This window comes from Camelus ferus, chromosome 33 (genome assembly GCF_009834535.1).
Source record: "Camelus ferus isolate YT-003-E chromosome 33, BCGSAC_Cfer_1.0, whole genome shotgun sequence".
NCBI classification, from domain to species: domain Eukaryota; kingdom Metazoa; phylum Chordata; class Mammalia; order Artiodactyla; family Camelidae; genus Camelus; species Camelus ferus.
Window position 1 is genome coordinate 16772136 of NC_045728.1, and position 27843 is coordinate 16799978.

Below are 27843 nucleotides of genomic sequence, written 5' to 3' on the forward strand. Positions count from 1 at the left end.
AAATAACCCATAAAACTATCAATAGGAACTGACTAAATAAATGATTATGTATACACATACTGGAATACTATGCAGCCCCCAAAAAGACCTAGAAAAGTCTTTATTACTGAAATAGAATGATCTCTAAGATACATTGCTAAGCAAAAAAGGCAACGTGTCGAGCTGAATTTATAGCATACCATTATTTTGGGGAAAATTGTATACATCCATATTTGGTGACAACTGTTGCCTCCAGGAAAAAGAACTAAGTGACTGGGAGGACAGGGCTGGAAGGCAGACTTCTCAAGGATTATTCTTTGATACTTTTTAAAATATTTTTTAATGAATAGTATCTGTAATTGAGCAGCTTTGAACTCAAGTAGATGATTCTTTGATACCTTTTTAACTGTAAACCATTTGAATGTTACTAACTATTCAAAAACTAAGTAAATTACAATTTTAAGAGTATATTCTTCTTTAGAAATGAAGAAAACTGACCAAAAACTGAGAGGGAAGGAAACTGTAAAAACTGATTGTTTTCACATATAGACACAATCAAGGTGGCAGAGGGGCGTGACCATGAGTCATAACCACCAGAAATAAGCCTCAGCAAAACAAAGGTATATTCCTCAACCTGTCTCACTTCCCGTCCACAAAGTCCTCTCTTTCCTAGTAGCACAGAGCCTGTGAAGTGCACATCAAATGTACATCAAATGGACACCAGAAAAGACTGCAGGACCCACCTATCATACCAGTACCCATGCACCCACTGCTTTACGTTGTAGAGAGTTTATTTAAAAAGTCAAATGTCTTTCTTTTTTACCTTTATCCCCTGTAAGTTTCTGGCTTCTTGTTTATATTTCAGCAGCTCTTTCTGCAAACCAAATATAGTTAGATCAGATGGTAGCAGCTGGGTTGCTTCAGAAGCATTACCTCATCCTGTCAGTACGAACACATAGCTCAGATAACCATTCCAAGAAAAATCAACCCTCAATGGAGACAGAAGGCAGGTTTGGTCCAACAAACAGTAAAGGCTGACCCATAGGAACAAATAGGGCCCATTCCATTCTTCCCTATGGCCCCCAGGCTCAGTGGCCCAGCTGCCCAGCTCAACCACCCATGGTTTTTCTTGCCAAGAAAGAAGATATCATACATTCCCATAGGCTCTCATTCTTATGTTTAACAGTCTTCACCGACAGGAAAACTTAATCGTAATCATCTAAATCCCTCTTACTGAAATATATGATCATATCTTAATATGCCTACCTCCCAATTTCATGAAATAATGATCTTCAGGTTTAATGTTCAGAAAGAGTTTGTATGCTTTTGTTCTCCAAAAGGGTATTGTTCTTTACGGACCACATGAAAACATATTTAGTCCAGTAATAAGATACTAGGTAGTTAACCCTCCCTTACAATAGATTAAATATATGTATATGATTGTCACTAGGAAAGAGACTTTAGGAGGAACACCCATAACTCAGACTCCACTTTCTTCTTTTCCTATTGCATCGCATCAAGAGTTTGGAATTAACGTGGCTAAAATGGGGATTCACAGATGGGCTTCAAAGTTACTCCAGTCAAAACTCAAGTCGGTGAGTGGGTGTGCATGCATATTTCTGGGGAGAGGATTAGTGGCTTCAGTCATATGCTTATGACTTCAGAAAAACTAAGACCCATTGACCTGAAAGAATCCTGAGAAACATTCATTAAAAAAGACCATACTGGACCATAGTTAATAATACTGTACTGTGTATTTGAAAGTTGCTATAAGAGTAGATCTTAAAAGTTCTCCTAACAAGAAAAAAAAATGTGTAACTATGCATGGTGACAGATGTTAACTAGGTCTATTGTGTTTATTTCACAACATATACATATATCAAATCAGTATGTTGCATGCCTGAAACTAATATGATGTTACATCAACTATTAAAAAAAGACCATATTGATATTCGATCCATTTTTATTTTAATTAAAAAAGATAAACAATAAAACATTTCAAGCACAGAAAGATGTAAGCAATAATGACATAGATACCTATTACTCACCACCAAGATTAAAAAGGTATTACCCTTTTGCCATGTTTAGGACCCATCTCTCTTTCAATTAAAGACGTAATAACAGACACAGCTGAAGTCTTAAGTCTGCATCCCTTCCCCTCTCCCCACTACCGTCCTGAAGCTGGTGTGTAACTTTTCCAAAATTTTTTCAAAGGATAAAATGTGCATTTCCTGACATACCTTGAGGTCCTGATTCTCCTCCACACTCTGATCCAGACGGCTTTGGATTATAATCTGAATATAAAGCAAAAAGAGATGGTTCTGTGCCTACACTGTACAGTTCAGAAGTCATTCATTCAACAAATGTTTATTGAGCAGTTACTGCTTGCCAGCCCTGTACTGTGGCTGCAAAGGACAGGAAACAGTCCCTGGCCCCTAGTGGGCGCATGCCCAGGGTGGAGCAAGCGGATGAACGTGGGCAAAGCTGAGAATGAGTGTGTGTGTTGTGTGCAGGGGGTTGGGCAAGGGGCTGGGCAATGAGAAAGAGAGATGACAAGAGCTGGAGCTGGCGGGGAGATGGAGCAGGGTCATGAAGGGCAATGGGGAATTGATGAAACGTTTTAGGCAAAGGGATGACAAAACAAAGTTTGCTTTGAAGTGCCAACTAAAAATTGGCACTTGCCACCTGCCGCTACAAGGATTAAATCACGAACCACCGCAGCCACTGACCTTCAACACACCCTGAAAGGGGTGCAGGGCAGAGATGAGGAATGAGGCGCTCTGTGCTCTGCGAAAAACTGGCAGAACAGGCCTTCAGATAGACATTTTCAGGAGAAGATTTTATGACCCCAAATTCTTGCATCTCCTCATAGCTAGAAAGGCACTAAAATCATTCATGGTGACATCTGCTCCTCGTGACCAACAGCAAGCCTCTGCGTAAATGTGTGCGTGACTGCACGTACCTCCCTTCACTAAAATCACATATAATACTGACACACACACACCCCACCACCTCTCCGGAGCAGTTCCTCAGAGCTCTCTGAGACGCCATCTCCCAGGCTACAGTCCTCATTTTGCCCCAAACAAAACTTAACTCACAACTCTCACATTGTGGGATTTTATTTCATTTGACTGAAGGTACAATATTCTTGCTATTTTATCGAAAATGAATTAGGGGAGGACAGAAGAGGAACCAGGAAAACCAGTTAGAAGGCCGCTAGAATACTGGATGAAGGTCTGAATGAGGGGAGTAGCTGGAGTAGAGGACGGAGAAAACTGGATGAAGACACTTGAAAAGTAAACGGATAAAGCTTTCTGGTTCAGTGGATATGCAGGGAAGGGTCACAAAGGATTCAAGGATGGAATTCAGACTTGCTCTGGGTATTTGGGTAGACCGATAGTGATAAAAAAAAAAAAATAGAACCCTAAAGGACAAGTAGTTTTGGGGGTGGGAAAGACAGAAGGGAGAGAAAGCTGTTTAATTTAGGACTCATTGAAACTGAGATGCTTGTGGGACATATAAGTGGAAATAATCAACAGGCAGTTGCATTTACAAATGCAGAACTCCGTGGAGAGAGCTGAGCTGGAAATAAACATTTGAGTGACAACATATGAGACAGGTGGGAAGTGAGTGAAGCCACTATCAACTAAAAAAATATGCACAACCTAAAAGTGGAGAATTATGTTTTATTTGGTGGACAAAACTGAGGACTTAAGCCTAGAAAACAGTCTCTTAGACAGCTCTGAGGGACTGCTCCAAAGAGGTAAGGGAGGAGCCAGGATATATAGGAGTTTTACAACAAAAACCAGGCAGTCAGAACATCAAGGAATTACTGTTAATTAAAGAGAACCTATTCTAGGTTTCTTCATTGATTTCCGCTTGGAGGAAGTACCGGGGACCTCTTGGGAGCTGAGCATGCGCTCTACCACTTGAGTTATACCCTTCCCCAATTTAGCGCTGTTCTATGCATGGGAAGATGCAAGCGTCTGGGCTCATTGAAATCATTCCTTTGATCTGCACTTTAACTATCAAGCGCCAGTGTCCTCCTTTTCTTCCACCCTGAGTACCCTCAGGATGCACAGTTGGGGCTGCAGTGGCTGCTGTCTTGATGGCCGTAACATCCTTTGTTTACTGCTATGGCAGGGAATATTTTTCATCCACACCATGGAAGCAGATAAAATCCAGGTGAACGTATAAAATAGAAGAGGGCCCAGAGCAGAACCCTGAGAAGCAGCAGCATTTAAGGCACAGGCAGAAAAAGAGAACCTTCAAAGGGGACCTGAATGTAAACTCCATGAGGATAGGGGCTGAGGTCTGATTTGTCATTAGCGTGTCTCCAGCTCTTTGAAACAGGGTGTGGCACATAGTCAGCATCAAGAAATACTTGTGGAAGGAAGGAAGAGTAGTCAAAAATAGATGAGGAAGACAAGGAGAGCTGAAGTCAGGAAGCAGAGCATTTTAAGAAGATGCAGATGAGTGTCAAATGCTAAAAATAAATCAAATACACAAACCAGATTATTCACAAAAGAAGGAGCTCACCAATTGTTCCTCGGGATTGACTCCTGGTTCACAGAGGGCAAAGGGCCTCTCCTGTTCATCTTCGGGTAGGGATCCATTGAGCAGTAAGGCCTGAATGATCACAAAGGCAGAAAAATACTTAATTCCCATCAGATGACAGAGGATAGAGTTGGGCTTGGTAAGCTGAACCCAAAATGAAACCACAACCAGGCTTCCTCTAGAAATCTCCTTGGTAATCTTGGACCCTTAGATACCTGCAGTTGCTCATCTTGGATCTATCTGGAGTGCCTTTTGTCAGGCCCATCCTCCAGGCCTCTTTCATCTCTCTGGACACACCTGAATCCTCTGCTCCAAGGCTCCTTGGCCCCATAAAAATTCTAAAAATAAGCCTTCCTTTCAGAAGTGACATTTCAAACCAGAGCTATTCAAACTGAATTTTACCAGCTGGAAAGTGAACTGAAAGCAGTGTAGAATTATCCGGGCTTAGAAAAATTTATTACAAGGAATTATTTGGAATACAGTTAGAACACTGACTTGGGTTTGTTTGTCCCACTCCCCCTCTTTTTTAGGGGGAGGTAATTAGGTTTGTTTGTTTGTTTATTTTTTAATGGAGCTACTGGGGATGCATTCTACCACTGAGCTACACCCTCCCTCTGATTGAAAAATTCTGCATTTTTGCTTCTTAAGGTAATCTGGATAGAACAAGAAGGAAAAAAATACTTGCAGAGAGATGCCCTCATTCATTTCCACTTCTCACAACAAGCTGTTTCCATTAGAATATGGGGGAGGAAGGGTGCAGGTTTACCCTGAAGTTAAGGAAGCTCAAACCTCAGGGCCCCACCCTGTATCTAACATTGCATTCGAATCTGTAATCTTATTCTTAAAGAAGGCCCCCCAAATGGTATACTTTAGGACTCACAAAGCTGGGATCCACCCCTGCAGGTAGGTATCATGAGACCTATTATAAAGCTCAGTGAAAGATTTAAAAATCTATTGTCATTCTGTATCACAGTTCTTTTCTCAATCCAATCCCAAGGAGAAGAGATACACAGAGTTAAATCTTGTTTCACTAAATATAAAACTAATTACATCAAATGTTGGTATTGAAAACATTTTAAAATCCAGCCACCAGCTGGTCTACCAAGCACTAATTAATAAAATTTTCATCAATCAGATGAACTTGGTTATCCCATGGAGTCATGGAAAAAGGTACAGACAAGTGCGAGGAGCCACAGGGCAGCAGGGAGCTAGGGAGAGCGAAATTTCAGAAATACCAACTAATGGCAAAGTGTTCATGGGGCTCCAAAAAGGTGCACTAAACAAATCAGAAAGGCTGAGCATGCAACTCAGTCATCACTGGAAGAGTTAAGAAGCCCAGTGGATGCTGTGAGCCTCATTGTATTCTGTGATGGAACTGAATTCTCATTGTGATCCTGTGGCTGTGAATTAAAACTCCTCTGTTTGCACGGAGCATTAGGATGCTGACTTTCTGCCTGTTGATTCTCTTCTTTTTTTTCTGTCTAAGCTGCCATCGGATTTCTCCCACACTGAAAAATGCAAACCAAACTGATGGATATCTCTGTTCACGTAATGAAAGTATCGTGAAAAAAAGAAAAAAAAAATCTAGTTGAGGGTAATCCCAAAGTTCTCCATGCTTTAATCCTTCCTATTAAAGGACAGCACACAAAAACCATTCCATTAATCAAATCGTTCCTTAATGGAGAGACAGAAAAGGGAACTAAAAGGGAGACATTTTGAAAATACAGAGCAAATGGGGGAAGATCGACAACTCCCCTCGGGAATGTTTAGGCAGTAAACATTCCTCCAGCCCTCCGGGTTCCTGGGGCATACATTATGCAAACTGTTTCACCACAGCACCAACCTCCTCCTTTCTTTAGGAACACTTTGTGCCGCCACCCTGCTGCTGGCTGGCTGGGAGCACACCCTCCACCGCCTGCCCTGCCAGAGCTGCTCGCATAATGTGAGCTTTGTTACGTGCCCATAAATATTTGACGATCCAGAAGCGGTGCCATTCCCAGCACAAACAGGAAGGAACACTTTTAGGCAATTTCAGGGTCATCGGAACACTACAAGGGCTCCCCCAAACACAGACAGGCACTCAAAGACAGAGGATCGCGAGGGTCATTCAGGGTAGAAATGAAGTCAAGTGGGTCAGTTGGCCTCTGGGGGAGATGTGCCAGCACTGAAGGTAGAGGGAAAACTGAAGGGCTTTGTTGCCCAAGGAAAACCTCTTCTACCTGATCGTTACGCCTTGGCATCCGCCTGCAAAGGCATTAAGGGTGAGCTAAATCCCTTGGCTGGACTCAGGCGGAGACCTGTGGCATTACTGGCATTGACAGCCTTCCTGCTGGAGAATTCCTAGGAGTAAATCCCAGACTCCTCACAGTACCATTCTTTGGTGAAAGCTGCAACTGCAGGTGTGTAGCTACAGACAGGGGAGAAACCCATCCATGAAGCAGAGAGCCAGGGTCAGGGTCCGGGTCAGGTAGGGCTGGATACGGCTCCCAAGACAAGAGTCCGTGAAATCCATCTAAGAGGACTCAGGTGTAAGGAACTTTCTCCTCTTTGGGCCCTACTCCCCATCTAAACTTTGACTGCATAAGAAACTGAGTCAGGTTATTTTCAACTTAAAAAATAACCAACAATTGGCGTACCAATGACAAACTACAGGGGAAAAGCTACCTGTAATCCAGATATCATTTTCTTGGCTTCCTCCATTTCTTTTTCCAAATGTTCTTGTTGTTCCAACAGCTGTTCTTCCCATGAAGTCTCCAGGTAGGTTCCAGGGCTGCCTGGTCGCCAGTCCCGGGATAATGGAGAGTCTGTCTCCTCTAGAAAGTGAAAGGGGCTAGTACAGTTCATGTTGAAGAAGACTGAGTTTCGGGCACAAAGCGTTCGCAGTCCTCTGTTCACAGGCTCAGGTCACCTGCCTTCTGAACCTGCCCTCACTGCACAGACCGGACTCTCCACCAGGTGGGGTTGTGAGACATAAAGAGCTGGCCATTAACTCGGACTCCGGGCTCAGGGGAGCAATGCTTGCTCTGTTAGGGAGATCTAGCCTCTTTAAGAACATTAAGGAAGCAATAAAGCTCCCTCCCTGGGCGTCTTGGTATGGGACAGATTTTTTTGGCATTCCGAGAGCTTGATGCTGCCAGGCACAAAGGGGAAGCTGTCAGATGCAATGAAAACAAAACTCCTGGAGCTTCAGAGGGGAGACCTCTGCTCAAATTCCTCTGACCATTTTATCACACTGAACCCCTTTCACACATAACACTGTGTGAGTCACAAAGGAAGCAAACCAGCAAAAGGATCCTTGTGCAAACCGTTTCATCTCTCTCCCCAGTTTTGCTTTATATTCCTACCTTTATAGTCTCTTTGCTCTGATTTCACTCATAAAAATGAATGTAATAAGTATAATCCTCTGGGTTGTTGTGATGATTCAATGAGGTAACCGATGCGCAGGGCCCAGCGGGGCCCAGCCCAGAGCACACACTCCCTCTTCCTCCCCAGGGTCCCAGGAGTGTCTGACTCAGTGACATGATGGACTCTTCGGTATAATGCCAGGGCTAGATGGGGTGTGCAATAAAGGAAGAATTTAATTCCACTCTTCCTTCTGAGGGCTTCGGTTTCATCATATCCCTATAGGTGAATAAAACTCTATCCAAATCACGCATTTTGCTTCTTCCATGCTTTCCTCCGTGTTTATGTAAGAAAAAGGAGACCGACTGAGATTGAGGAAGGAGATGTCTGAACAAAGGCAACTCTTTGTAGCCTTTCTGTAGCCCTCATACCGAGTCTGATGCAGACCTGCTCTCTGCTGAACATCCTCACAGACACCTCCACTCCTATTACACATTCCTGGCCCTAATTTAAGTTAGGGAAGTAATGAAGTTATAACAGAAACTGTTTACTCGAGTAAGGCTTCAGACTGTTCCAAAGTCATCTCCTAATTCACAGGTAGCCAGGACTTTTGACAGCTGGGATATCAGAAGTGACAATCTGTGAGAAGATAACCACGCAGACTGATTCGAGCCCTCCAGAGCAGAGCCTGCACGCACAGACTATGGAGGGGGAAGGAGGGACTTACAGGCAGATAGTCAGGACCCCCAGCCCTTCAAGCTGAAGGCTGTTCCTTGAACCAACCCAGGCAGGCTGAGAAACAGTACCTGTTCTGTTCTCTATTCCTTCAGTGGGAATAATCACAAAGTCTGCCTTCTCCTCCAACTGGGTTATAATGGATTCGCTCTTTGCACTGTGGATAGGACTTGGGGAAGTCAAGCTGTGACCAAAGGAAAAGAGAGAGAAACAATTACTACGAACCGCTGCTTAGAAATCAGCTTTCCTAATTTATCTCAGGCACATGTTCTTATATATCTCACTCCTACTGCCTAGCACAGTGCCTGGCCCACAAGAACAAATATTTGTCAAGTGAATAATGAACCTGTTGAATGAATGAAATGAATGTTGAATGAGTGAATGACTCAGTCCTAGGAAGTCTTTTCCACAACGAGGCTGCCTTTATGCCTAATTCATCGAGAAGAGATTGATCATATGGATGGGTAATCTAGCATTTTAAAGAACTTCAAGTTTGGTTTGGCTTTTTGTTTTTGTTCTTTTTCACTTAACCACCAGCACCACCACCTCCTCCTCCACAATCATCCCTGGGCTCAAGTTCAGAGACTGATACAGTATGTGTTCTAGTAGTTTTGGGAGCTGGAAGGAAAATCTATTTCCAATGCATTGATCTTTCACAGACATATGCAATACCAGAAGAGTTATCATGGCAGATTAGCTCTGAGCTGATCCCAAAGGAGGGGACAGTGTGGAGGGTGCCTCAGTGGGGAGAAACTGCTGGAGTGTGGACAGTGCCAGGCTAGGCAAAGGGGCAGCGACGTATCAACAAAGCTAGGATGTGATCCAGAAAAGGGTAATACGTCAAAAGGGGAAAAGACCTGCTAGGGGATGGTAGAAGCTTATTTGATTTGCTGTCATCAAAGAGATTCATATCCTTGCCATGCTATTTTCAAATTGTCATCAGAAATCTCACAACAACCCTTAAGTTCTAATATAACTACAAGCCTCAGAAGGAACTGTTTGGATTTTTAGGGAAGTGGAATTTTAAATCTCTGGAAGTAAATCTACAAGACATGAAGGGACAGTGAGGCTGACGCTTCTGTCTGAAGGGCCCTCTTTCTCTGCACTGCACCTTGAGAACATCAGTGCTGAAACAATCTCAGGGGTTGTGGGGTCTACAGGCCCAGCCCCCTCCCAGGAATTCTTTCCAAATCCATCACCCAGACAACAGTGAAAGTGTCTCGGATTCACTGACCCACTTAATGTGCCCCTGAAGTCTCCCAGGCTAATCCTCACAGCCACGATCAGGAGTTAACATTTCATCTTCCTAGAAACCAGGAAAAACAAGAGCCAAGCACAGTGGAGGTAGTCAGAGAATTCAAAATCTCTGACACAGCCTGAGGACTAAGTGTCTCAACCTCCTCATTGTCCAGTTTAGGGCTTCGGTGGGAATGACCTCAACCACTAATACATTCTCATCCTTACTAGAACCACAGCAAAAATGTTAGTTTTTTGCTTCTCCAAATTAAAGAAAGTTGCTTAAGTCTATCTATAGCTCTAAAACCTGAACAGGCAAGAGGGTGGAGGGAGGCAAGAAGTGGTGTTTAGAAAAGGTAATTGCTTTATAGAACTCTCTTATCCATCCTTCACCACGTGGGCACTCTGACTTCCAGGCCAACATGAATTAGCTGCTGGAAAAGCACCAGTCTAAGGGTACTATGTCATTTATAAGAACAGATTTATGACTTTTCAGGCCTCAGCATCCGCCTTCTTACAGAAACGGGGATCCAAGTGCAGGAGGAGGCCTGTACCAGCTGCTCCTCGTCAAGAAATGATAAGACAACACTTTCTCAGATGACAAGGTGCAATGGCTGACATGTTCCACTGCCTGCGTTTGGCGGGACCACAGTGGGTACGTGTGAGACGGAGCGGGGTTGGGGTGAGAGGAGCGGTGTGAACCTAGGATGCGGGAAAACTGCTTTCCTGAAAGCAGAGACGCATGCTCAGCTCCAACGGCTCCCTCCTAAGTGAGCCATCTCCCATATAAGGGCAGGAGGAGGCGGACGTCTGCACATATCCAACCCCACTGGGGGAGTGGCAGAGCAGGCAAAGGAAAACAACATTTCTCTTTCTTGAACTGGGGCTGCCAGTGTGTGAGGCCGCAGAGAGGTAAAGCCACTAAACTAACTGGCCAAGTCACAAGAGAAAGGATCTGAGGAAGAAAATTCCGGAGGTGCATATCAGAACAGGCACCTTGCTGCCTCCCCAAGAACCTCGGGATGAGGATGGTACATGAGTCAAAGAAAAGTATTTTGTTGCTAATTAAGTATATGATTTACGCTCTCCCTGACTAGCTTAAAACCCCTATTTTATAAACAAGTAATCCCCTACTTGCCATCATCTTAAGTCAGGGAACAAGTGATTACAAATCAGGTCTGCCTGATATATTCTTAATTCCCACAGGTCTAACGTCTCTCCACTCTCAATGTATCAGACAAGCAATCTCCCAACAAAGATACCTCCAAATTAGAATCAATTAAAAAAAATGGGTAATGGGCAATAAGAAAGAGTTCTGTCCCCTCCTGAAGTGCCCTCCTCCAGCAGAGACAAGGCAGGGTAAAGGGCCACTCCTTCCCCTATGCTGGTTGCAGCTTCCTAAACCTACTGTATTTTATAATCCCAGACCAGCAGCCCGTTCTCCCCGGTATAGCGCCCCCACAAAGCCCCGTCTGTCTCTGGTCAACAGCATCCTCCAGTCCTGACCCTGCTCCCACCCGTGAGCCCCACCTCCAAAGCCAAAGTGGCTTCAGCTCACCATTTGACCTGCGTCCCTCCCATGGTCTCCCTCCTGGCTCCGGCTTCAGCAAGTCGGCTTCCCTGGGTGAAGTGGGAGGCTGAGAGTCACAGCGCTCCCCAATTCGGGCATGTCTCCCCGCGCTGGGGCCCGAAGGACGACTCCACGGGCAGGCCAACTACCAGAGCCGCTTGCCCCGGTCCCAGGAGAGAGTCGGGAGCACAGAGAAGCAGGCGTCTCGGCCCCAGAGACGGGGATGCTGAGGCGCGCTGTCCCGGCAGCTCAGACACTGCCGCAGCCCGGCCTCGGCGGAAGCCGCCTCCCCTCGCAGGCTGCGGGTCCTTGGCAGCGGCATCGTGGTCTCCGCGGCCGCGCGGCTCCGGGCGCGCCCCTGGGCGCAGGCATCTCAACCCATCTCCAACCCACCGGAGAAACGCTGCCCGCGGATCCGGCTGCGCGGTCGAGTCCTGGGCTGGCGGCGATCGCAGCCCCGCACCGCCTCCCCAGGCCCGCCCTCCCGCCGCCCTCCCCCGCTTCCCAGGCTGTCACACGCGGCCAGGCAGCGCCGGGCTCGGACCCAGGCGAGCGCTCGCCCAGCCGACCGAGCTCGGGGCAAAGCAGGGCGGAGGCAGGGGCGGGGCTGCGGGGCCCAGTGGCAGCCCCCGGCGAGGCAGGGGAGGGGCGGCCGGTCCGCAGAATTAAGGGAGGGGTCTGTGGTCCCTGCCAGAAAAGCCCAGAACTGAAAGGCGTGCCTTCTCTCTGACCCCTGCCTCGGTGGGCACTGGGGTCAGTGTGGATCTAACGCGGCTCCTCGCGGGAGGGGCTCCCCTAGAAACCTGCCGAACGCTCGTCTCCCCCCACCTTCCCCTTGGGCGTTTTGTGTGTTCTTTTTTTCCAACTAAGGATCGTTTCGCGGGGATATGCTAAGAGGCTGGCCCGAGGTGAGGTCTAGGAAGCAACAGGCGGGCAGTCGGACAGGGCTTTGCCAGGGTGTCTCTCAAGGAGCAGGGGGAGGGGATTAGACATACAGGCTATCTTTCCTATCTTCTGAGCCACTCCCCGTTTTGAGTCACATCCCGGGGGTCTCCAGGCCTTCATGGGCCACTGAGCCCTTAGGAGGACTCCCCCTGAGCAGAGGGAGCCGAGCAGAATGTGCCAGAGCCTTCTGGATCCCAGCATGCTGACTGAGCATCCCAAAGTGGCGAGTGAGAGGTTGGCTTGGAAGACAATCACCAAATCAGGAAGGAGAGAATCAGGAATGCAAACTATTCTCTGATCTCTCTCCTAGAAAACTGTCGCTGTCAGCCCACTGCAGCCCCACTTCCAGAGGGCCCCTAATTCACAATGCCTCATAATCCTGCCCCTAGTCTGAGCTCTGCCAGACAGGAAGGAAGCAGGTGCTCTCAGGAAAAAAATCCAGACTCTTTTTTTCTCTCTAACTCTGGCAGGCACTATCAGGCACAGAAGAGTAAACAGCCTGAAGCCAGGCAGGAAGCAATAGATCTATCTCATTATGCAACCAAATATACTTTGATTCCATACCAAGTGATAATCCAAACAGCAAGCAAGGAAGAAACGGTTTAGATTCTCAATAAAAACACACTTATTGCTTAATGGGTACAAAGTTCCCTTTTGGGGTGATGAAAATGTTTCTGAACTGGATGGAGGTGATGGTTGCACAACATTATGAAGGTACTAAATACCACGGAATTGTACTTTTTTAAATGATTAATGGTTAATTTTATGTTATGTGAATTTTAAAAATTAAAAAAACACCACATCTGTTAAGTGTGAAAATTAAAGTTGAGCAAGGTTACCAGTGCATTAAAATGCTGGAAAGAATATCATGTGACCTCAGCAAATTAGACATTGGTCCATCAAACTAAGATGGAATTTTATGAGAAAAAGAAACAGGAGGAAGAAAGCAAAGACACATAAAATACGTGTATATGTAAGACAAAGAACAATTAGAGCAGGGAGGGCATAGCTCCCTGGGTTCAATCCTCAGTGTCTCTAAATAAATAACTAAACAAATAAATCTAATTAACTCCCCTAAAAAAGAACAATTAGTCTTAACTAGAAAAGACTTATGGTCATAGAGCATAAATTAAATATGATTCAGCAATGAAATGAAGTTAGTAAATAAGCTAACATGATCTGGGGATGTGTTTATAGGAGCATGATTTACATGAGCCAGGAAAGTAATCTTTTTCTGCCACTATACTTGGCATCGATCAGGCTTTTATTAGAGCACTGTGTCCTGTTTTGGTTTCTGTGTTTGGCTCTAAGGGATATAGACAGCCTTTCAGCTGGAGTCACACACATCGTTAGCCCACTCAAATGTGTATTAATCTGCCACAATTCCCAGCCTTATAATATAAATGAAAGCTGGGAACATTTTGAACGCTCTAAGATGACTGTGCTCATTTTCTCTTGCTGTGAGCTGTATACAGCCTCTCAGGCCATAGCTTAGAGTTAGACTCAGGCACAAAGACAGTGGAATGGAACTGGCTGTCATAAACACTGGCAGCTGATATGCAAATATCAGAACCATCGGGCTGGGCTCTGACAGGTCCCAGTCATGCCCCCATGTGGACGCAGCTAAGCACTGGCACTGGAGCTCTGCACAAAGCTTCCATACGCGGGAAGTTCACAAGCATTCCACCCTACCCCTCCTGCCGGCACAAACCCACAAGGCAGTGCTGCGGGTTACCCCTTTAAAGCCAAACATAAACGGAGAGGAAGAGAAAGGGCTTAGGTGCCTTATTGCCTATTGCGTTGCAACCCTGAGAATCCCCAAGAATTCAGCTTTTCACTAGGACTGCAGTGGTGAAGAATCTGAGGCCACAGTTACCTGGAGCAGCTGGACTCGGACGGGGACCTCTGCTGACCTTCATACTGCTGCACCAGGGCTCGCACGCTCCAGTAGGGATTCTCAATCTCCTCATCCATGCTGCTGTTCCTAAAGTCAGGGGGCACCAGCAAAGGAGAGGTGTCAGTCCCTCACGTCAGCCCAGCAAGAACTGGCAGATGCCACTCTGTGAGCACTATGGGGGAAAAGATGAATAAGGCAAAGCCGCTGTCTTAAGGACACTTGAAACCTTGCAGGGAAGACAGACACAAAAACAAGTAATTTCACCAATCCCTGCAACATCTCAGAGTCACGCTCCCTCTCCACAGACACACAACCCACAAAGCGTTTCCGGCCATGACTCTCCAGGACAGCCTGGCCTTTAGTGCACATGCCAGGGAGAGACTCCGCCCGGAGAACCGGGACGTTGCTCCCACATTATCTCCTGGTGCAGAAAACACAATGTGCCAAAGGCACCAGAGCCAAAGACTACATATATAGTTCCTTTACTTTCTACTGATGGCAAAATAAACATCTCTAAAAGAAAGGGCTTTTGTTCTCTTTTGGAGTGCCCTCTCCAACCTCCACGCCATGCTCTTCTCTGCAATGTGGGCTGTTTAGGTGATATTCCCATCCATCTACTGCACTGTATCATTTAAGGGGAGAAATACCAGAGAGGGCGGAGTTCCCATCCGCAGATGTCCACCCTTACCTCTGTCTGTAGCGAAAGACATCCCGCCCTGACCGTGACATGTCGTGACACACGTCGGCCAGAGCAGCAGCTGCTCCCTGGGCCACAGCAGTGGCACAGTGTGGCTGGTGACTCTGCACAGGAGCTCTGGCGTCTCGTCCTTGGCTCACCGTCCTGCTGGAGCCAGGTTTGAAATGAGCTGCCAAGGCCAGGACGAGCCTCATGATGGACTTCAGGTTTCCTTCCACAATATCTGAGGGACAGAACAAACAGCCAGAGGTCCTAAGAGGGAGGCAGAGAGCTGAGGGCTCATTCAATGACTACATCTTTGCTAGTGAACAGGTGAGCAAGGCAGCCGAGGTCTCTGTCCTCACAAAGCCGTGTTCAAAAGGGAGACAGACGACTAAAAAGCAGTGACAACAGAGTACAATGAGGTATGATTGAAGAAATACAGGGTTCTCTGGGAGCTCAGAGTAGAAACATTTGTCTAGTCTAGAGGGCTCAGGGAAGGATTCCCAGAGGAAGTGAGTTCTCAACTGAGACTTGAATGACCAACAGTGGTTCATCAGGTGAGGGAAGAGAAGGAAAAGGGTATTCCAAGGAGAGGGAACAGCAAGCACAAAGGTCCAGAGGTGAGACAGCATGACACACCTGAGCTGCACTGTCCGGTATGGGAGCCACTAGCCACGTATGGTTATTGAACACTTAAAAGGGAGCTACGGTCTGAACTGAAATGTGCTGTAAGTGCAGAACTTACTGAGCACACACACAAGCAGAGTGAAAGCAGGGAGGGCATAGCTCAAGTGGTAGAGTGTGTGCTTAGCATACACAAGGTCCTGGGTTCAATCCCCAGTACCTCCTCTAAAAACAAATAAATAAATAAATCTAAGTAGTATCCCCACAAAAATTTTTTTAAAAAATTTTTTAAAGAGTATAATGTTAAAAAAAAAAAACCCGAATGAAAAATCTCATTAGACTTAGTACAAAAACCAAAATGCAAATTATCTCATTAATAGTTTTTTAAATTGATTGCTTGTTGAGCAAATAACATTTTGGAAATATTGGGTGAAGTAAAATATATTATTAAAATTAATTTCATCCATTTCTTTTTTTTCAAACGGGGCTATTAGAAACATTCATGCTACATATGACTCACGTCGTATTTCTACGGCACAGCACTGCGGAAGAGGAAGGGAAAGAAGATCAGCACAGCCAGAGCTCAGAGTGCGGAGGGAGAGAGTGAAAGATGACGGGGATGTATCCAAGGTCAGGTCGGAAAGGGCATGGTAAGCCAGAGGAATGAATTTGGATTTTACCCTAAGGGCTCTCCGATGCAGGAGACTGACATGAGCACATGTACCCTTGGAAAGATCATTCTGGCTGCGGTGTGGAGAGCAGACGGGAGGGGGACAAAAATGGATGCAGTGGGACTAATTAGGAAGCTGCTGCACTTTTCCAGGTAAAAGACAATGATGTCCTGAACGGCTGTGTTCCCTCAAAATAGCCGACTTTAATGGGCCAGATCCCCAAGCCCACTCCTTATGGGGACCAGATCAGAGATATTATGGCATTCTAAATTTTGTCCTAGAGAAAAAGAGGAATGCAGGGAGAAAATAATATGATAGGTCTGGTGAAAGTTACTGTACAGAAATGGGTTAAATTCTTTTTTTTTTGGTTTCATAGCCTTTTAAATATGTAAGTCTTCCAAAAGGATTGATTGAAACCTTCTACAGTGCACTCTCGCCAGCCAGGATCTGCCTCGCCTGAATGACCCCAACACAGAGAACACTAATAATACATGAAAGGAGGGCTCCCTCCTGTCCCCATTCTCAACAAACCACAGGCAATCAGGTCCAGAAACTGAAGCTGAAGTGGAACCAGACTATAATCAGGCCTAGAGAGGCAGTGGGACGACCAGGGAGCCTGTGCTCGCTGAGGACACCTACACCATTTCTTCCTTGTAGCCTGGACTCAAAATGGACTGAGAAGTGTCCTCTTCTGGCCACATGGCTAAAGGACAGGGCACGCACAGAGATGACAGAGCCCTTTCTATCCTGCCTCGAAACATTCTGCAATGATCAAATAAATATGCTATAAACTATTTTCCTCTTGGAAAACTGGATGGAAAAACAGTAGGCTATTACGATTTTTAAAAACTTTTTTTTTTGAGGGGGGAGGTAATTAGGTTTATTATTTTTTAATTAATTTTTTATTTTATTTTATTTTTTTAGTGGCGGTACTGGGGATTGAACCCAGGACCTGGTGTATGCTAAGCACGCATTCTGCCGCTGAGCTCTACCCTTCCCCTACACTATTACGATTTGAAATAATCGTCACGAAACCCTAAGAACTTGAAAAACATATCTTCGTTTTTGATTACTTAAGTGCAACATTCTAAAATTAATATCCCAATTTTGTAATTTCTTTTCTATTAGTTTCCTTCACTCAAGCAAATCTTTATTTAATTAAAATGAACAGAGAACACCTATCTCCACCCAGGTTTACAAAGCACTTAGAGTTTGAGAATTACTCCATCCCAAAGGGTGACTTTCTTTTTGGAAAATCACTATGAGGTCTCGGGCCTAATCCTACTCCAGTCCACTCAGAACCCTCCGCTACACACCGGATGGCTCTCCTGATGGTGGCAATCACCAGTTAGCGATGTGTGTCTCATCCAAGGGCATGAGGAAGCACTGACCTTTAGCTGAAGTCTGGTGCATACGAATCTTTTTGGAGGCTACAAATTGTAGCACTTTCTCCACATTATTCCTCATCTCCTGTTGGTTACTGGGACTCAGCTGTACCCCGCTCAGCTTTTCTCCTGCTGTTAGAAGAGAGAAAGTACATGAAGTTATGGGGACAGTACTATCACAGTTTCATAGTAGCTAGACACAGAGAAAGAGAATATTTGATGTAAGATGATGTATAAATATGCAAGTGAGTTAGGACTTGGTGTTTGCAGTTTGGATGGGGAATTGGAAAACGAAAGCCTTTCAGAGGGCCTCCAAATTTTCAAATCTATCCCCATGGGCCTGTGAAGTTACTGCGTGTACATTTATTCATTCAGCAAATATTCACCGAGCACCTACTGTTCTGGGCACCAGAGAAACAGCAATGACCAAGACCTTGTCTTTCCTTCCATCACAGAGTTTATATCTGTAGGGATGACAGATGACTGAGTCAACAAATAAATGTTTGATACAATTTCACGTAGTGATAAGTACTACGAGGAAAAACAAACAAGAGTGATCATGGCCTCTCTGATAACACATTTGGTCAGAGATTTGAACAAAGTAAGAAACGTGAAGATTTGAGGAGGAAGCAGTCAGGTTAAGAGACCCAAAGTGGGCTTGAGCTCAGCTTATCTGAGGACCCGCAACAAAACCAGCATGGCTGGAGTGGAGCGGGTGAGGAGTTGAGTCCTAGGATAAGGCAGAGAGGTAAGCAGGGCCAGGCCATGTAGGGCTTTGTGGACCAGAGCAAAAGAGCAAAGAGCCTGATTTTATTCTACGTGTGATGAGCAACCAATGGAGAGTTTGAGGTAAGGGATGTATGTGATCTTATTTCTTTTTTATTGAAGCAGTTGATTTACACTGTTGACTCAGTTATTTATATACATGTTTATATATATATTCTTTTTCATTATAGTTTATTACAGGATATTGAATATAGTTTCCTGCACTATACAGTAGGACCTTGCTGTTTATTTTATATATAAACATTTGCTTAGGACCTTGTATCTGCTAATCCCAAACTCCTAGTTTATCCTTCCCCTACCCCCTCTTTCCCCTTTGGTAACCCTAAGTTTGTTTTCTATGTCCAGGAGTTCCATGATCTGATTTATGTTTTTTAAAGTTGACCCTGTGTGGACACAGATTATGTGACGAGGAAACAGGCGGATTATTTAGAAAGAAAATGTAAATAGTCACCAAAAGATAATGATGCTTTGGGAAGAGGCTGAGAGGTATATACATGATTTTAATTGGGCGGGGAGCTGTTATTAGGTTTTTTTTTAAATTTTTTAATGCAGGTACTGAGGATTGTGCATGCTAAGCACGCACTCTATCACTGAGCAACACCCTCCTCCCGAGAGGTACATCTTTAATATAAAGCAGACAGCACATGCGAAGGACTGGATCCGATATATGAGGAAAAGAGAATCATTCAAGACAATCTCTAACTGTTCTGCTTTAACAGCTGGGGAACTGGTATTGTGATGTGTTACTCAGACGAAGAATACCGGAGGATACAGGCATCAGTGGGGAGCAGGAGAAGTTCTGATTAGGACATGTGAAGTCAGAGTTGCATTTTAGACATCCAAGTAGAGATGCTGAACAGGAAGTTGATATTCGTGTCTAGAACTCAAGGAAAAGCTTAGAGCTAAAGATACAAATTTGGGAAGAGATCACTTAGGGGATAGAGAATACACAAGGACTGAGGACTGACACTCTAAGAAGAACGTCAACATTTAGAAGCCAGAAAGCAGAAGACAGCCAGCAAAGCAAAGAGGGGAGGCCAGTGAGCAAGGAGGAAAACTCAAAGTCCACAGGGTTTTGGAGGCCAAGGGAAGAAAGTGTTTGGAGGAGGAGGGAGTGACCCACTGTGTCAAGTTCCACTAAATTGTATAAAATGAGAACTGAGGACTGGCCACTGGATTTGACAAGGCAGAGGCTGTGACCTTGAGGAGAGCAGTTTCAGTGGGGTAGTGGGATCAAAAGCCCAAAAGGCTGAAGAAAGAATGGGAAACAGAGCAGTGAGCTCAGCGAGTTTTTCTATATAGCCAAGTCACAACAGAACGCAGCATGTAAGAACCTGGGTTTGGGGAAAACAAGAATATGTATTCATACTGCTTGTATATGCACAGAATATCTCTGAGAAGAAAAGCAAGAAATTGCTAACACTGGCTGTCTCCAGAAAGAGCAGGTCGCTGGCAGGGGCACACGGGTGGAAAAAAGGCTTTTGACTTTCTATCCTCCTGTGCTCTCTGGATTTTCTAACTGATTGTATTTGCAGTATAACCTATTCAAATGAGTGAAAAATTAAACGTGTAAAATGAGCTTTAGAATTAAAGCAGACCTAAGTTTGTATCTCTGCTTTGCCACTTCAGAGTTATGTGACCTTGTAAAGTTGCTTAATCTTTCTAAATTCCATAAAATGAGTAAAATAGTAGTGCTTGTATCAGATCCACATCATAAATCAATCAAAGTAACATGCCCAGCACAGTGCTTGAGATACATGTGTTCAATGAATTTACTTATTTTTATAAATTCTCTCTTTTTCAGTTTGTTTCCTGAAAATGGGAATAATATGTTTCTCAAAGGTTGCTGATTAACTGAAATTAAATGAGATAGGGTGTTTAATAAATGGCAGCTGCTATTACTATGAACGTGGTTATTATCATTGTACGTAAACACTCTGATGAATCCTGAGTGTCCGAACGAGGTGTTCATGGGCTGGCTGCCTGTGGCAAGCCTGGCTTCTCATATAACCCCTCCCAAACCCTACACCCCTCAAAGACTCTAAGCAAAGTAAGCGGACTTAGATGACAATGAATGTTTGAGTACCTATTATGTGTCCGGCACTTGGTTAAGGGTTGTGGAAACAGAAAAAAAAAAATTACACTGTACCTGCTCTTTTTTTTCTATTTTTTAATTGAAAAAAAATTTTTTTTCAACTGAGGTACTGGGGATTGAACCCAGGACCTCATGCATGCCCTGTACCTGCTCTTAAAGGGCTCAATCTATACAGGGGAGATAGGTAAACAATTACCATTTGATGAGAGAAATCTGTCCAGGGCTACGGGCAAATGCCATGGAAATATGATTATGGCACAATCTAATAAGAACGGCCGGCAGCAACTCCGGGGCTTCAAGGGGACAAACCCTCTCGTGGAGCATCATGGTAGTGAATATCGTACAGGGCTCCTTTTGCTGGTAACACACCTTCTTTTTGCCTGGCCACCACTTCCTTTCCCAGCCTCCGTTTAGACATCAGTTCTTCTGGCAAGCTATCCCTGAACCCCTAAGACTGGGCTGGGGGCCCCCACCCCGTGCTCCCATCTGTACTTGTCCCATCAGAGTACTGAGGACATTAATGGAAGTGACTTTACTTTCCAGGCTTTCCAACCGGATTGGGAGACTTTTGAGAGCACACACCGTGCCCGTATCATCACGGTGTGTGCTCTCAAAACTCTCCCAATCCGGTTAATACAGCGCCCGCCACTCAGTGTTTATTGACCGAAATTAACCTTGGGCAAGTATTTTAAGTCTTCTCTACTTCCATTCCCATATGTATTAAAGGAGAAGACATCTGCTCTGAAGGGCACGTGGAGGATAAAAGAGGCCACGTGCTGGTTTATGCTAGTAACAGAATCCAGGGCGAACTGACCAACAATCTCGATGAGATACGCCAGGATCACCCCATCCCGGAGGTCCTGTCTCAGGTCCTGCACAGGCTTCACCGCTGGCCTCTTCTTCAGCTGTGCATTCACCCAGGCCACGTATGCCTGCAGCTGTTGCTGGAAAATGAAAGGTGGAAATTAGGAAAAGGTTACATATTATTCTTACCCTCTGCCCTGCACCCTCTAAGGCAGCATGTGAGATTGGGCCATGGTGGGCGATCTATATCCAGAGGGAGAAGGAGAAAGTTTTAAGGAAAGAAAGAAAGATGGTCAGACATGCAACATGTTCTCAAATTCCTAGTTTTACACCAGCCTCCAGGGATGAGCTAATCTCTAACCTGGGTGGCAGGGTAGACACAGAGACACAGATGAGTGTTTCAGTGATTGTGACTCCTGCTTTGCTTGCGTTTTGCTCTGTTGACCAGGATAAGGGCTGGACCAGAACTGCAGCCAGTTTTCATCAAATGTAATCACTGCTGCCAGCAACCCACCGTGCTTCTCAGGAACAATCACTCATGTCCTGTATGCATAATGGACTGTGATACTGGTAAGAACTGATCTTGGGGAATCAGGAATCCACAGTAAACCAAGCTCAGAACCGCCTCTCCCATAGCTGCTTTCTTCATAATGAGGCTTAGCTGAAATCAACCCCAGATTTATTCTCCTGAGCCTATAATCCTGGGATTGCTACAGAGTTCGTTTTAATCCACCCTTTACAGTGTCAAAGAGGATCTTGTTATCTGAAACCTGCACAAAGAAGAAAAAAGAATGGGCTGTGATGAACAGTGTTCCTGAAGACTTGGGGAGAGTGGCTTTCATTTATTTTCAGACAAAGCTAGGACCCAGTACCATCAGAAGCCTTTCGGACCCAAGCAGGAAATGTAACTCATCTCAACCCTTAGACAAACTTATAGACTCCATTTTACACAGAGCTTTTATATTCAGGTGTTTTTGTCTGATTATTTGGTCTGAAGATGGGCACTAAATATCAAAATAGCACATGAACAATGTCACAGTACAGGCAGCAGCTCTGTCTGGTTTCTGCAGAAGCCCACGACCCAGAACCTAAAAATTAAGTTCAAGGGCTAATGCTATTAAATTATAATTTGGTTAATGTACAGTTGATTTCTAAGCTTCAAGTACTTCCTTAATGAAATGATACTGGAAATTACTCACTGGCTGCTTCCTGAGCTTAAATTAAATCTTCCCTATTTTCTCTCTCTCTGTCAATCTGTGGGAATAAATAAAGTCCTTTGGAAACCAGTGCTCAGGCAATAATCCATGAGCTACTGACAAACTGCAGGAAGTGCGATGATCAGCAGGAGGTGGGGGGAGGAATCTGATGTTTATGGAGTCCTATCACAAACTAAACACTAATTTTGGTGTTTTATAATGTGTTTTAAAGAGTTAATAATGTACCTGGAACACAGCCTGCCACACGATTGATGCTTACTAAATGGTCATTATCTTTTTTATGATCATCGTCTAATTCAGTTCTCACAAAAGCACGAAAGCGAGGTCGCTATCTTATCCATTCTATGGATGAGGTTCAGAGAAATTATGTAACTTCTCCAATGTCCCCAAGCTAGGATAGCAGACCTGGTCATGAAGCCCAGAAAAAGTGGTCCAGGCATTTACCCAGGGCCTCTTGCTATTCAAGTCACCCTGCAGAAAAGAGGTAGCTGCACCTTCCGCCTTAACATGGGTCAGACTCCCGTCGAGGTCTGCTCCCCCGGTACAGCCACGACACTGTGTGAGGCAGACCAGGCAAACGGCACCTCTAAAGCAAATCACTCTGCTCCGGGAAAAGCAGTGAAGACCAGAAAGGCACTAAGGGTAACATCTGGGATCTGATTACTTGGTTTGGGTACAAAACTCCTAACCCATCTCCCTGTATCTCACCCTCCACCCACCCTCCATGCATTCCTGCTTAAATTCCTTCAGTGCGCTGTCATTATCCTCAAGCAAAATCCAATCTCCTTAGCTGCGTCTAAGTCTGTCTTGTGCCAGCCTTTACTTTACCTCTTCTCCAGCTTCACTCACTCCTCCCCACATTCACCACGCCATGTTTCAGTTCATCCAAACCATGTGCAGTGCCCCAAACGTACCACGTTTTCCAGCCACTCTACCTCCCTCTGCCTGCCATCTCCTCTTCAATCTCATCTCAAGCATCACCTTTTCTAGGAAGCTTTCCCCGACTCTCCCACACACCTCCAACTCTGGTCTCCTCGGGGATGTCCTGTGTCACACAGTCAGCTCAACAATAAGTTGAGTGCAGGCACTGGACTGTTGTGGGGCCATGAGGAGCCTCATGCCTTCAAGAATCTTTCAGGAAAAAAAGAGAAGAGAGGAAGAGGAGGAGGAGCTTGCAGGCTGGTAGAGACAGGCGCTACGACAGGGGTGTTCCAGGGGCTGAGTCTTTGCCCAACCTGAAACCCACGCTCAGCGGAGTCCTCTGAAGGAGGAAAGGAGGCAAAGAGGACAGTGGACTTAGGGAGCTCAGGTCTGAACTGCGTTCTATGCAGGGAGTTGTAAGAGTTCAGAATTGTTGGACTCAGAATAACAGGTGCTCAACAAATATGTTTGAATCAGTACATCATTTGTCACATTTCATCAGGCCAAGATTTAAAATGACTGGAAAAATTAAATACGCAGGGGCAGATGAGAACAAGTATTTTTCATTAGGCCAACATAATTTTACTAAAGTAACCACAACCTTCTTTCGGTCATTAACCTTAACTTTGGTGAATAGAAGTTAAGTTGTCTCTGCTGCAAAACTGCTTTGAGGTTCCAAACAGTACTTTACACGCATATTAACCACAGCTCTGGTCTTCCAACAAAAGCGGATGCTACGGCATAAATGGTAAGAATACCCACCACTTTTCTGAACACCTGCTCTGCGTCAAGAGCTATGCTAGGTCCTTTAAACACATTCTCTCTAATGCTGTTCTGCCGAGGAGGTTTTACTGTATCCTTCTTAATGTGAAAAGTAGCATAGCATTGATTATTCTCTTTGGACCTGCACTTTTCACTTCATCTAATGATCACTTAATACAATCTGTAAATCATGCTATATTGGTCAAGAAATCTTCCTTATCTTACATCTACATAGTACTCCATTATGTGGACGTACTATAGTTTATTCAACCATTCTTCTATATATGGGCATTTAGGGTTTTTTCCCAATATTTTGCAATTACAAACAATGCAACAATGAGTAATCTTACGCATGAGTATTTTCATGTTGGTGGAGGTCTATCTTCAAGGTAGATTCAAAGATTGCTAGGTAAAAAGGCACGTAAGTGGGTAACTTTATTAGACATTGCCAAATTCCCTGCCAAAAGGATTGCATCTGTTTGCATTCCCATCAGCAACGCACGCGAGTGCATTTTCCCACAGCCTTGCCAACAGAACATGTTGTCATGCTTTTAAATTTTTGCCAATGTGATAGGTGAGAAATTGTATCCTAGGCTGTTTTAATCCTCATCTCTTTAATTATGAGTTTGAACCTCTCTTTGTAGGTTTAAGAATTCATTTTATATCTTTGTCTTTTATATCTTTTTCATGAATTGTCTAGTCATATCTTTTCCCTATTTTTTAATCAAAGGACCTATTTTTTTGGTCCTTTAGTGCCTCCATTTTTAAGAATTCTTTATGTATTAAGAATGTTACCCTTTTGTCTTTCATATGTGTTGCAGAGATTTCCCAGTTTGTCAGTAATTTTTTGTCTTGGTTTATGTTTTTTTGCCCATGAAAAGGTTTTTATTTTTATATAATGAAATTTATTGATATTTTATTTTACTGCCTCTGAATTTTGAGTCATGGTTAGAAAGCCTTTCCCTAAACTGAGGTGAAAGGATTCACCTCTGCTTTTTTCTAGTTCTCATATGGCTTTAAATTTGTTTCCCTTTAGATCCCTGATCCACGTGGAATTTATTCTTGTATGTGATGGGAGATATAGATCCAATTTATCTGTCTTCAAATGTCTACCCAGTTGTTCCAGCACACTTACTAAAAAGTCACTCTTTACTCCAGGGATTTGAGATGCCACCTTTTTATCATAGACTAAATTTCCATAGTTCTTGGGTCTATTTCTGGATTTTGTATTCTACATCACTTGTGTATTTGTTTATTCATGCACCAGCACCAAAATTTTTTATTTGCAGAGGCCTTATGGTATATTTTAATATCTGGTGTGGCTAGTCCCTCTCCCCTGAAGTTTTTCTTTTTTTTAATGTTTTCTTGACTATTCTTGAATATTTATCTCTCATATGAGCTTCAATATTTATTTACCTAACTTCCACAAAAAAAGCCTGTTAGAATTTTTATTGTGATTATATTAAATTTAAAAATTGACATGGCTTGGGGAGAACTGTCATCTTTATGATGTTGAAACATCCTATTCAAGAATGTGGGTTGGCCAAGTCCAGGAAGTGCAGAGAGTTCAACACAGGATCAATCTAAAGAGGAACACACCAAGGCACATAGTAATCAAAATGACAAAAATTAAGGATAAGGAGAAAGTATTAAAATCAGCAAGAGAAAAGCAACAAATAACACACAAGGAAATTCCCATAAGGTTATCAACTGATTTTTCAGCAGAAACTCTACAGGCCAGAAGGGAGTGGCATGATATATTTCAAGTGATGAAAGGGGAAAATTTACAACCAAGAATACTCTATCCAGCAAGGCTCTCATTCAGATTTGATGGAGAAACCAAAAGCTCCACAGATAAACAAAAGCCAAAAGAATTTAGCACCATGAAACCAGCTTTGCAACAAATGTTAAAGGAACATCTCTAGTCATCAAACCACAAGAAGAGATACATGCACCCCAATGTTCACAGCAGCATTGCTGACAATAGCCAAGACATGGAAGCAAACTAAATGTCCATCCACAGATGACTGCAAAAAGAAGTTGTGGTACACACACACACACACACACACACACACACACACAATGGAATACTACTCAGCCATAAAAAGGAATAAAATAATGCCATTTGCAGCAACATGGAAGGACTTGGAGGTCATTATACTAAGTAAGCCAGAAAGAGAAAGAAAAATATCATATGATATCACTTATATGTGGAATCGAAAAAAGGGGGGGCATAAATGAACTTATTTACAAAATAGAGATAGACTCATAGACATAGAAAACAAACTTATAGTTATAGGAGGTGGGGAGGGCATGGGGAGGGATAAATTAGGAGTTTGGGATTTGCAGATACTAACTACTATATATAAAATAGATAAACAACAAGGAACTACTGTATAGCACAGGGAACTATATTCAATCTTGTGGTAACCTCTAATGAGAAAGAATATGAAAACAAATGTGTATATATGTATAAGTAAATCACTCTGCTGTACACCAGAAACTAACACAACATTGTAAATTGACTATACTTCAATTTAATTATTTAAAAAAATTTTTTTAAATCTCTTCTTTCTCCTTCCACTTTTACATTTTCAAGAATTTATTCCTCACAGATGTTGATCATGCCTGTGAACTGTCTTATCTTATCAACTCCATTTACTGTCTCTTTGCAAGCAAATTGTGTTTTTTGGCAACTGTTGAGAATTTTCGGTCAATTTATTAAATTCTATTAAAACCTCTAAAGAAAAAAAAAAAACAATGGGGGCTGGTTTTCCATTGCTGATGAAATGTGTGTTTCAGGGATGTTTTAAAGTTTTCCTCCTGTAGCTTTTATACATTTCATGTTAAGTTCATTTCTAGGTATTCAATACTTCCTTACTGTGATTGTAAATGAGGTTTTCTCTACCATTACTTTCTCTAATTGATTACTCTCTGTTTTGTGAAAGCTGTTCGTTTCAGTAGGTTAATTTTATATCCTGTTACCTTATCTTTTATTGTTTGAGTTTTATTAATGATTCTCAATTATTTCCAGGATTACTATCATATCATCTACAAAAAGAAATCGTTTTACTTCTTTACTAAGCCCTGTGCCTCTAATCAGTTTCTAAACACCTCTGGTGCAAAGTTGGACAGTAGTGGAGACAGTGGACATCCTTTCCTTGTTCTGGACTTAGAGAAAATACCTGTAGTATTTCCCAATTTAGAAAGTGACTGCTTTCAGGAAGAAAGTATATATATTTTATCACGTTAAGAAAGACTCCATCAAGTCTTATTTTCTTTAGTGGTTTTATAAGGAACAGATGTTAAATGTTGATGAAAGTTTTCTCAGCATTTATGAGGATAACTCTATGATTATTCTTCCTGAGACCTATTAATATGGTATATGTGGATCTCCTAATTATGAATCTACCTTGCATTCTTGGAGTTAAGTCTACTCGATCATAATGAATTATATTTTTAATGTGATGCTGAATTCTGTTCACTAATAAACCATTTCTCAGTGCTGTATTAGTACTATATTTGTTGTCCTCTTCAGGGGCATTTATAAATAATATTAGTCTGTAGTTTTCTTTTTTGCACTATCATGTTTAGATATATTATACTTGCTTAATTTTTTTAAAAAAAAGCAGAAAATT

General features: G+C 43.6%; 1 protein-coding gene across 3 annotated transcripts in view; it reads right to left on the reverse strand.

Moving 5' to 3' along the window:
* The window catches only part of DIXDC1 (DIX domain containing 1), a 71535-nt gene that overhangs the window by 20377 nt on the left and 23315 nt on the right, over nt 1–27843 (reverse strand). For 2 of the 3 annotated variants that reach the window (XM_032472567.1, XM_032472566.1), the window contains 9 exons: nt 21316–21445; nt 17627–17752; nt 14950–15181; nt 14241–14348; nt 8685–8797; nt 7201–7349; nt 4519–4608; nt 2220–2273; nt 803–853 (listed from right to left, as the gene is read on the reverse strand). In XM_032472567.1, the coding sequence (XP_032328458.1) occupies nt 803–853; nt 2220–2273; nt 4519–4608; nt 7201–7349; nt 8685–8797; nt 14241–14348; nt 14950–15181; nt 17627–17752; nt 21316–21445 (1053 nt within the window). Of the gene's footprint in view, nt 1–802; nt 854–2219; nt 2274–4518; nt 4609–7200; nt 7350–8684; nt 8798–11407; nt 11905–14240; nt 14349–14949; nt 15182–17626; nt 17753–21315; nt 21446–27843 lie in introns of those variants that run through there. The other variant, XM_014559613.2, reaches the window with a different exon arrangement.